The 10,080-nt window shown below is 49.1% G+C and overlaps 2 protein-coding genes across 3 annotated transcripts; one reads left to right on the plus strand and one right to left on the minus strand.

Annotated features, from left to right (window-relative positions):
• Positions 1-185: 185 nt before the first annotated feature.
• On the minus strand, positions 186-5,761 carry LOC147139248 (tetraspanin-33). Of its 2 annotated transcripts, XM_086046551.1 has the most exons (8): positions 5,510-5,761; positions 4,653-4,710; positions 3,854-3,978; positions 3,662-3,736; positions 2,110-2,205; positions 1,925-2,053; positions 817-978; positions 188-544 (listed from the first exon to the last, which is right to left on the minus strand). In XM_086046551.1, the coding sequence occupies exons 1-8, from the start codon at positions 5,564-5,566 to the stop codon at positions 398-400; spliced, it is 849 nt and encodes a 282-aa protein (XP_085902677.1). In that variant the 5' UTR covers positions 5,567-5,761; the 3' UTR covers positions 188-397. The 2 variants fall into 2 exon arrangements, with proteins under 2 accessions (XP_085902678.1, XP_085902677.1); XM_086046552.1 differs by lacking the exon at positions 5,510-5,761 and having other exon boundaries at positions 186-544; positions 3,854-4,034; positions 4,653-4,706.
• A 1,534-nt stretch (positions 5,762-7,295) lies between these two features.
• reep6 (receptor accessory protein 6) lies at positions 7,296-9,847 on the plus strand. The gene is given in 5 exon segments (XM_086046555.1): positions 7,296-7,991; positions 8,712-8,805; positions 8,976-9,114; positions 9,184-9,423; positions 9,425-9,847. Coding segments are annotated over 5 exon segments (726 nt in total). The 5' UTR covers positions 7,296-7,858; the 3' UTR covers positions 9,545-9,847.
• Positions 9,848-10,080: the final 233 nt, after the last annotated feature.

Here is a 10,080-nt window from a genome sequence, read left to right on the forward strand (position 1 = left end):
GTTTAGCACTAGTTTTGCCTAAAAAGTTTTCATGTCACACCCTCAACAGTTGGTGCCAAAGCACTACTCTTGTCTAAGTGAAACACCTCACCTCCAATTAGTTCCTTGGTGCTGAAACACTACTTTTGTCTAAGTGGCGCTCTCCAAATGAGTTCCTTGGCACCAAGTTGGTGCCAAAAGCACAACTTTGGACTTTTTTTTTTTTTTTCATGCTTCCTTTATTTAGACTTTTCCTCAGCAGGTTTGCGGCTGTCAAACAAGCCTTTGAGGGGATGTCAAGTGTCAGTGACCCACTGAGTAACCTCATCCGTGAGAATGTGTGTGTGTGTTTTATCTGCTAACATCGGTCGGCGCTGGTCAGCACGGCAACAAATCCTTTTGCTGTTGCCGCGTGGTCTCAGCGGTCGCCAAAGTCGGCAAAGGCAGGAAGCCAGACGTCGTCCGTCTTACGCAACGAGGCGCTCCTGCTCGCTAGCGCCGCCTTGCGCCGCTCAACTTTGTTGATCCAGCACACCTGAGCCCACGCCAGCGACATCATGCAGGCCTGGGCACGCGTGGACGCACGCACACGCATGTGAACAAACAAACAAACCAAAACATGATTGCCTTGAATTCATCAGAACCTCACACAATTTCAAATGTAGGCTAAAATGCAACATTTTCTCAGCTCTTTTTTTTAAACAAAAAAGAAATAAATACACATCTTTCGAACGTCTATGACAGCCCCTTACTTTACTCCCGTTTGGCTTTCCTCCATAACAACAGAGTCTTGCCGCTTGTTTTGGCTTTTGCGTTGAAACGATGACGGCGTCTTACCTGGAGAAGCAGCAGCCCGCCGGCGAGGCCGCCCGCCATGCTGACGTTTTGCTTGAGCCACCGCGCCATCTTGTCCAAACATCCGTCCGGGAAAACGTCCCGCTGGGCCCGTGAGCGCTCCTGCCGCTGCGTCCCAAAGCCGCACATGGTGTTCAGCACCGACTGGCAAGGGACAGCGGCGTGAGCGTGGGCGCGAGCGCAAGCGTGGGCGCGAGCGCAAGCGTGGGCGCGAGCGCAAGCGTGGGCGTGGGCGCGGGCGCAGGCGCAAGCGTGGGCGCGAGCATGAGCGTGGGCACCCCGTCGCTTTAAGGTCACACCTAGGACCGGATCTCAGGACTCGGGCTGAGGACCGGTTTGAAGGTGTTTTTTTTTTGTTTTGTTTTTTCTCTGACTGGGGCGACCCATTGTTTCACAAGTGGTCACCTCCTTCATGCACTCTAAACAGTTGGGTTAAAAAGAACACAATTTGGGGCCAAAAATGGACCGATACACAAATTGGGTCAATTTGAACCACTTTCTTGTTTTTTGCATAAAACAACTCCAAAATGAGTAATTTTGAAGCAAAAAGGTGGGTCAAATTGACCCAATTAGTGGATCGTCCATTTTTAAACCCCAATTGTGTTCTTTTTAACCCAACTGTTTTTTAGAGTGTGTATCTCTTGCTCTCTTTCTCGTCTCCATCCATTTGTCTGTTCCTTTCTCTCCTTCTGTCTGTCTCTCTCTTCCATGCTTTCTTGCTCTCTCTCTCTCTCTCTCTCTCTCTCAGTGCCCGTTTCGCCTCTCTCTCCTCTCCTCTCCTCCTCTGCAAGCCAGTGGTGTCCTCACTTCCCTCTAAAAGCAGTTGGGTCGAAAATGGACTGATCCACTACTTGGGTCAATTTGACCCAACTTTCTGGGTTGTTTTTGGAAAAAAAGGGGCTCTTGCACAAAAGAACGCAAGACGGTCGGTCGAATTGACCCACGTAGAGTATCGGTCCATTTTTGACCCCAAATTGTGTGATTTTGAACCCAGCTGTTTATTTAGAGTGGCCCGGGGGCCATTCGGGGCCCACCGTCTTAAGTATTTTCTGGATGCTTGTGGGAAGGAAGGAGGGATGGAGGGAGTGACCTGGTTGCCGGGGACAACGCAGCAGGAGAAGGGGACACCGCAGGCCTCCAAGCTGGGATTGTCGTCGGAGCACTCGAAGTAGACGTTCCTCGACCAATCCTTGTAGCCCTCCACGCCGCAGCACTGGAACTACAGGCGCACACCGTCACGTGAAAGCGCGCACGCTCGCCCGCGCGCGGGCGCACCTTCTTCTGGACGAAGTCGATGGCGTTCTCCAAGTCGCGATCCTCCCGATAGCCAACGACGGTTTTCATCATCAGACGCTCCGTCCGCTCCATCACCTCCACAACAAAGTTCCGCTCACGTCACCAAGGAGGCCATCGAATCCACATTCTGCCAATCCTGCACTAAGACATCCTTTTTCCTCATTCTGAAAACAATTCAGTGCACTTGTAGAACAACTCCCCGTACTAACGTTTTTCCCCCCACTACCGTATAGGCTACATGTGTGCACACTAGCGGAAGATTAGCATACTCACAAGAATTGTGGAGCAAAATTGTGCGCTAGATGACATTTGTGTGTAGTAGCCTACTAGCCTAGTAGCCTACTTCTAGTTAAGTGTTAGATGTTAAATAGAACTGTGTGATGTCAGTAGTACCCCAACTGAATCGGAAAAAGTGTGTAAGAGACAAAGTGAGAGACAATTGTGGCAAAGCGACTGTGTGAGAAAGAGACAAAGTGTGTGCACGCACGCGCACGTGTGAGAGACATTTAGAGGCTTTGTTTTAAAAAGCCTTTTTCCTACCCAAAAACATTTGACCAAGTTGCCCTACCGGTGAAGACAGAGGGTACTAGTGCAGGATGCCATCTGAGCACTTGCAGCCAGGATTCAAATGATCAGTTTTTGCCTTAATGTTATCTGGCCCCACATTTTCACCAGTACCTGAACCCACCTTGACACATGATGTCAATTGTCCAATCCTCAGTCAGCTAGGCACTATATGAGCTGCCTTGCAATGCGCATTGTCACCCTCACTTGGGTGAGAGAGAAGTCAAGGATCAACAGCTGCAGGGCAGGTTCAATGATTCCACATGTACACCTGACCTCTTTATGTGCACTTTTCCAAAAACTACTGAACTGGTGAGTTTGAAATCATCACTCGTTGGCATTAGCCACAATGCTAATTTATGCTAATGCGAATGTGTGCTTCTATGTGACTGATGATGTCTGTACATTTTAATTTCTTATGCTAACGTTAGGATGTGAGTTTTGTAAATTGGTAGTGCTAGCTGGCCTATTGTTAGCATGCTGTTAGCTTAAGCTTGGACTTGATTTATGATGGGGTTGTTTGGCCCATGCCAGCCAGGTGCCCTACTTTGGGACTTGAATCCTAAGGATGGTGAGCTATGGAGGAAGGCCACGAGCCTAAGGATGACCTATCAGTCAATTTTTTTTTTTTTTCTAAACCTGAGCCATGCTCTGTAGCCTGTACTTCCTCATTCCGCCTCTTCACATTTAGCGCTGCCACCAATTTAACCTTCTCTCTGGACATGAGCACATTTGAACATTATTCAAATTAAGCCATAAACCAAATGACATCTGCGCGTGTAGGAGCCCATTTGCCACAAACTCTTGGCTTGGGAGACCGCCCATTTTTGCTTGCAAGGTCTATTGTAATTTTGGGTTGTTGTGGACTGTCAGCCTGTATTAACTGCAGTTTTGTGAATTATTATTATTATTATTTTTTTTTTTTTTCCACTTTCAATAAATTTCCGATGAAATGCTGGCGTCCTACCACGTCGGTGAAGAGATATGCCACAATTCCCGCTGTCATCTGCAGGAGAAGCAACAGTGCCAGGATGGATGCAAACTAGGAACAACAAAAGCAGGATGTCATCGCGCTGTGACCTCACGACACGACATCGGGCGGCCGATTCATGAGGCCACGTGATTCCGAGCTGGCGTCATCTCTCGTATGACATCATACCGTCTTGAGCAGGCAGGTGGCGTTGCGCAGCGCGCCAAAACATCCCAGGAAGGTGACGATGAAGGTGAAGGAGCCAATCAGCATGAGGAGCAGAGCAGGGTCCAACGTCAACGTGTCCACCACATCTGAACGCACATGTTGACGCGCACGCATGCTCACATGGCACGCACGTATTCACTTGCTGGAATGTCACACGTTTATATTTGACGATCGTGGATAGGACACGCCCCTTTTGCGCTACGCGCCTACAGTGACGCTAAGCTAGGAGGGGACAAAGTCGGCAACGCGTTCCATGTGTGCGCACAGCAAGAAAACCCAACTCGAAGGATGCCGGTCTACACGTTGCATGCAACAGGGAATAACTTTTCACAAGTAAAAATATATTGTCTTTCAGTTCAAATTTTCTGATTTAAACGCACACATTTTGGCGTTGACAAAAAGTCACCCTTGTGAAAATTGGTTGAGAAATGCGGAAGTTATGACTAGTTTTGAATGTACGTTCCCTTTTGAAGGGAACCTTGCCCCTCCCAACATGGCCGCCACTAAGACACCGCGCTTAGTTGGGCAGCGACAGCATGCTGGCGTATCGAGTCTTCATATCTCTGTCCTGACCTGTAACATTACAATCGCTTCCTGTAGAATTGTGCTGACTTCCTGGAAAGTTAGACTAACTTCTTGTAAGCGCCTAGAACTTCCTGTGAACTTGGTTGAGGAGAGCAAATGGCATGGTCATGAGTTCTGTGTGGGTGAAGCGCGCCGTTCCCAGTTGATTGACGTTAAAGTGCGCAAGAGGTCTCACCTTTCTCCTTGGCGACCTTGGCGTAGATTCCCACCGCAATCAGGATGGCGCTCAACACCTGGACGACAGCAGAGCAAGACTCTGGGTCATTGTCATCATCTGAGCAGTCACAGGTTGACAAGTTCCATTTTCATGTTGACTGCTTTTTAGGGTGCAAAACCACGGCGAAATAGACCCCACAACATTTCTTGGCATCACTCATGATGTCCAAAGGAGTTAGCATTGCTAATTACATCGCATTTGTATTGCACTCAAAGTTGCCTGCAGATGAGCTGCGCACGCTTCCCTGGCGATGACTTTGCAAGTTCATTTCACCGTCAGACTTGAGCGTGATTCAATCACGTGCGCATGTTTCAGGCCAGGTTACGCACGGTGCGGGTGTCGGAAGCTGAGGCGGGAGAATCGCCACGTCTCGAAGTTGCGCCAGAAAGGCGCGGAAGGAATTGACTTCAGCGTCAACAGGTGAAAAATATGCAAGGCGAGGGCTCAAAGCTTCACTTGCATCACTCACGGTACGTTCCTTGATTGATCCCGATTTATTTATTTTTTTGGGGGGGGCTCTGATGTGACACAGTTAAACACACACACACACTTCCTTGCCACTTGTGCGCTCCCACTATTTGACACACTTTGTCAACTGTCTTTCACACTCTTTTGTGATTACGTGCTTTTTAAATCAACCTGCCCCGGCTTGACTCCCAGTAGGCCTCGGAGACGTCCTCCCTGCAGTTGCAGACGCAACGTCTCCGAGACAAAAGTCTCCGGGAGACGTTGCAGAGAAAGCTAGCTAGCCCCTTTGTCCGAAGTGTGCCCCCTGCAGTCAAGGAAGAAGACTCGAAAAGGTGCGTTGTACTGACCCAGAAGACGTAGCAGAAGAGAAACAACAGGTACTTGACGCCGCGGTAGCCTCGCATGTCAGCCGAGCTGCAGACGTGACAGGCAGCGGCGGCCGGCCGACCGGGTCCCGCAAAGACGTCGGCGTCAACTTGGGCTTGGGCGCCCCGGGCGGACGCAGCCGCGCAGGCGAGTGTGCGTGTGGCGGCAAGCTGCGCATTCCTGCTCACAAGACACCGAGTGACGTGAACGCCTCCCAGGTGCAACTTGGGATTGTTTGCTTCATCGTTTTCACGGAAGAAGACGGACACAAAATCAGGGTCCGGTCAAATCTGTAGGACAACATTTTCATGAAATGACAGCTTCCCATCGTCTGCATATAGCGCCTCAAACCCACTTAAATCAAGTTTTCACCTTTTTTCACACAAACCTCAAGAAGTGACAACAGTTTGAATGCAGGTTTAAAGGGGGGGGGGGAAACAAGGTCCACCTTTTGTTTTCATTCATTTTTTATTTTTTTTTCATTTCACTTAAAGTGATTTAGGACCATTCAATACTGGTCAGGAGTGTCACTTCCCATTTGTGAACAGCACATTACACTTTGTGGTTAGCAGAAACACTATTACTACGCCACATGCCCAGTTTTTACTCATTTCTGATAGAGTACAGAAGAAGAAGCATGGAACTTATTAGACAATGAAGCATTCTATTCAACACTTTATAATTCCACTTTACATTTTACAGATTAAGCTGTATCGCCTGACCTTGAGGGTTGCAAACCTATCAACTTTTTTGGTGTTCCCCTCCCTTTCCACTAACAACCACATACAAACATCTTTCAGTCATTCAAAATATTCATTCAGTCATTTAAATAAGTAATGAATAATAATCTACCTCTGTGTTATCAAACAAGCTGTTTTATTGCCCAGAAGATAAAAATTCTGTATCATAAAAATCTGTATAAATTCATAACTTTTTTAATAGTAAATGGTTTATAGATTATGCGTCAAAGTGTGACGATAATGTGGTCAACTGATGAGGAGAAAATACATAATTATTAGCCTACATCTTACATTTTATTCTGGATTGGATGTTTTTAACTCCAGCCACTGTTCATATTTTGCTTCTCGGTGAGTGTGTTACCTGTGTTCTCCGGGGCTCCAGGTTCCCTCCTCCCTTTCTACCCCCCCCCCCCCCCCCTCTCTCTCTCCTATAGTGCTGACAACCATATACAAATAAAGTAGGAAGAGGTTTTGTGTATTTCGTTATAGTTACTGTGGGTAATAGACTCTCACCCGAACATGGTGCTTTTTTACAGAAAAAAATTGCAAACGTCCGTGCTGGTGCTGGGATGATGACCACAAACATAGCTTACACACACGCAACAATTAAGCTAGGCTGATCATTGTTGTATTCGATTCAATACAGCTAAAATGAGGTGCTTGGGTTGAATTTGGGGGTGCTTGAGCACCCCCAAAAACGGGCTGGCCCACGGTCTCAACTATTAGTCATTCTTTGCAGCAGATAAAGACTATATGCCTGTCAGTGTAGTGAAGTCTACATGTGTTGCTTCACTATTTGTCTTCAGACATCTGTTTCTTAAATGGCCGGAACAAAACAATTAACATTAATCATTAGCCTGTCAATGGCGTTTTGGGTCCTGTGTTAGCATTAAGGGCATGCAAGGTTGTGTGGCTGTTTGAAGTACACAAGATGTCAGTCTGTGTTTTGGGTCAACTCTCAGCTGGGCGTGGCAACTCAACCCAAATGCGATGCGGCACTCTGGCAGGGCTATTCAACGAAATGATTCAGGGGGCCACATTAACAAAAACCCAAGGGGCCGAGGGCCGGGCCGGGCCGGGCCGCCACAGTAGCAATAGCCGCGCGTTTACAGACCGAGTGTCCGCTCAGGCTTCTTCCTTTCCTCCACCTGCTTTGGGGGGGAAACATCCGGCGTGAAAACGCTGGAGCTCTCCCGCTCTGCAGTCTCCTCAATTTCACGTGCAGGAAGAAGAGCTCTGAAGCCGCTTTCTTATTCTTTTTCTACTGTCGCTAGAGAGCTGTAGCACTGCGCAACGCCACAGCGGCTCCTACCTTCCCAGGCGCTGTGTGACAAGGTGGCGAACGTCTGCCTTTTTGCTTTTCGGGCAATTTTCATGCTTGGCGGGCCGGATCTGGCCCCCGGGCCGCCACTTGAATAGCCCTGCACTATGGCAACATGTGACATCACTTTTCATTTGGCCCAATGAGTGACCTGCTTTGATCCCATCAGACTGCCCCCCGCGCGTGCAGCAGGTGTTGAGGGTTTAATCGTTTCGTCTTCCTCGGCCGAACACATTGAGGACATCGAGGACATCGAGGACATCGAGGACATGGGCCTGCTCAGCTTCCTCTCCGCGGCCAAAGAACGAGCCGAGAAGTTCCTCAACGAAAAGAACGTCGTCACCGACTTCCTGGGGAAGGTTGAGGAGAAGACGGGAGTCAAGAAGAAGATCCTCGCCGCTGGTATGCTGCAGTGCTCTGTGTGTGTGTGCATGCGTGTTTGTGTGTTCAGGTCCCAAGAGGATTGCGTTAATCCGCTGAAGCCACATGGCACCTCTCGACCCATAAGGTGCGCACATGCTAAGCACGGCGGATGCCACGATGACTCAGTTAAGGTGTGCGGATGCTAAGCTAACATTGCAAATGGAGTTCAGCTCGGTGGGCGGCGGAAAGAAATTCAGTTGGTACGCAGAGGTTCCACCGGAGCATCACAGATACGGACAGATGACGCCATCCGCCCACTTGCCGCAGCAGGCCGGCTAACGGCTGTGCCCGTGTGGCGGCCATGTTGACGAGGGCCCATGTTCAAATCAAAGGCAATGCATGCATGGACATTGCAAAGAAGTCTTAACATGCTAATTTCTCAGCCCATTCTCATGAGGTGCACTTTATTGTCCAAACACGTGCGGTCAATATAAAAACATTTGAGGAAAGAGAGCAACAAATTATTTTCACCTTAAAGCTCAATTTCCTGTGGAACTTGTTGCGATTGCACGCATGCGGCACAATGTTCAACCGGCATCCTTATCCTTTGGTTTTTACTGCTGCCCACACACATGGGATGTGCTGACCCTTGGCCCCCCCGCCAGCTTCCTGTCGCCTACCACAAAAGGGAAGGTGTCCTACCTACCTATGTTCATAGCTTCAGTTCAATTGATCTGCTGTCTTCTGGCCTTCCCTCAGGTGCGGTCTCAGTGACGGGATTCTACCTGGTCTACGGTTACGGAGCCTCCCTGCTCTGCAACCTGATCGGTTTCGTCTACCCGGCATACTACTCGTGAGTCCCTCAGGAGGTCCCCGATATAGGCTAGAGTACAACGCCGTTCCTTTGAGCATTTATTCCATATCCTTGGAATCCATTTTGGGGTTCGTGTACTAGTCAATAGACTAAAACCTTGCAGAAATGTCTCCTGGTCCACCAATTCCATTGATGACAATTGCGTTCAGAGTCAAAGCCATCGAGAGTCCCAGCAAAGAAGACGACACAAAATGGCTGACCTACTGGGTGGTCTACGGAGTCTTCAGTCTGGGGGAGTTCTTCTCGGACATTTTCCTCTACTGGTTCCCCTTCTACTACGCCTTTAAGGTAACCTCCTCACCTCCATCGGCTTCAACACGCCGCACTTTTCTCCGGCTCTTGTCGTCCTTCCCGCAGTGTTTGTTCCTGTTGTGGTGCATGGCCCCCGTGGCCTGGAACGGATCCCAGGTCCTCTATAACCGTGTGGTCCGACCTGTTTTCCTCCGTCACGAAGCCACCGTGGACAACATGGTCAGCGACCTCAGCGGGAAGGCCATGAGCGCGGCGGAAAACCTCACCAGGGAAGGTATTAAGGAGCTCTACAACCAAACATGTCTGAAACCTAAACCTGTCAGTCCATTCAGGTCTCACACTGAGTTTTGAGTCATTCCAGACCAGCTTGGACCAGTTCCACATCAAGCCATGCCAGTACAGATTAAACCTGCTTTCCTTTCACAGCACTATAGACCAGCCTAGGAAGGTTCACAAAAGTCCATGAAACTTCATGCAGGTCTAGGCCAGTCGAGACCTCCGTGTACCAGCTCTATACCGGTACAGACCAGCACGCACCATCTCCACATCTGCATCACTTATCTAGATTGTGCGCGCATGCACCAGCCTGGATCCACACGCACCGCCATGTTCCCATCTCGTTTTCAACGAACTGATGCTCACAGGTCTAGACCTGCATGGACTGCTGGTCTGTGCTGTGCGGTTGTACTCCAGACCAGTACAGACCCATCTAGACCAGTTTAAGCCACTCCAGATCAGTCCTCATTGGCTCCACGTCCTGCTGTGTTCTGTTCAGTTTTGTCCACCCTGGTGAAAAACAAAGCTTTGGTGTCGCCCGAAGCGAAAAGTCTGCCAAGTGTGACTGGAGAAAGTTCTGCGAGAAGAAAAAAAGTGTCTCCTCTGAGCGAAGAGGGAGAGGTACGTACTGTCCAAAGTCAGACCCTTCAAAACCCACAAGGAACCACTTTTAATATGATCAAACCCCTTCAGCCTTTCCTGGGTTAACAAGCAGGTAAGCCAGCA

This window comes from Filicampus tigris, chromosome 12 (assembly GCF_054856515.1).
Source record: "Filicampus tigris isolate MCC_2025a chromosome 12, RoL_Ftig_1.0, whole genome shotgun sequence".
Taxonomy (NCBI): Eukaryota; Metazoa; Chordata; class Actinopteri; order Syngnathiformes; family Syngnathidae; genus Filicampus; species Filicampus tigris.

What these genes read in the sequence shown, in the direction of transcription:
- LOC147139248 (XM_086046551.1), bottom strand. Translation starts at nt 5,566, where the DNA reads ATGCGAGGCTACCGCGGCGTCAAGTACCTGTTGTTTCTCTTCTGCTAC. An exon ending in CAAGGTCGCCAAGGAGAAAG is followed by an intron (nt 3,979 to 4,652) that starts GTGAGACCTCTT and finishes ATGTGCGTTCAG; the next exon opens with ATGTGGTGGACACGTTGACG. An exon ending in GCGTTGTCCCCGGCAACCAG is followed by an intron (nt 979 to 1,924) that starts GTCACTCCCTCC and finishes GTCCCTTGCCAG; the next exon opens with TCGGTGCTGAACACCATGTG.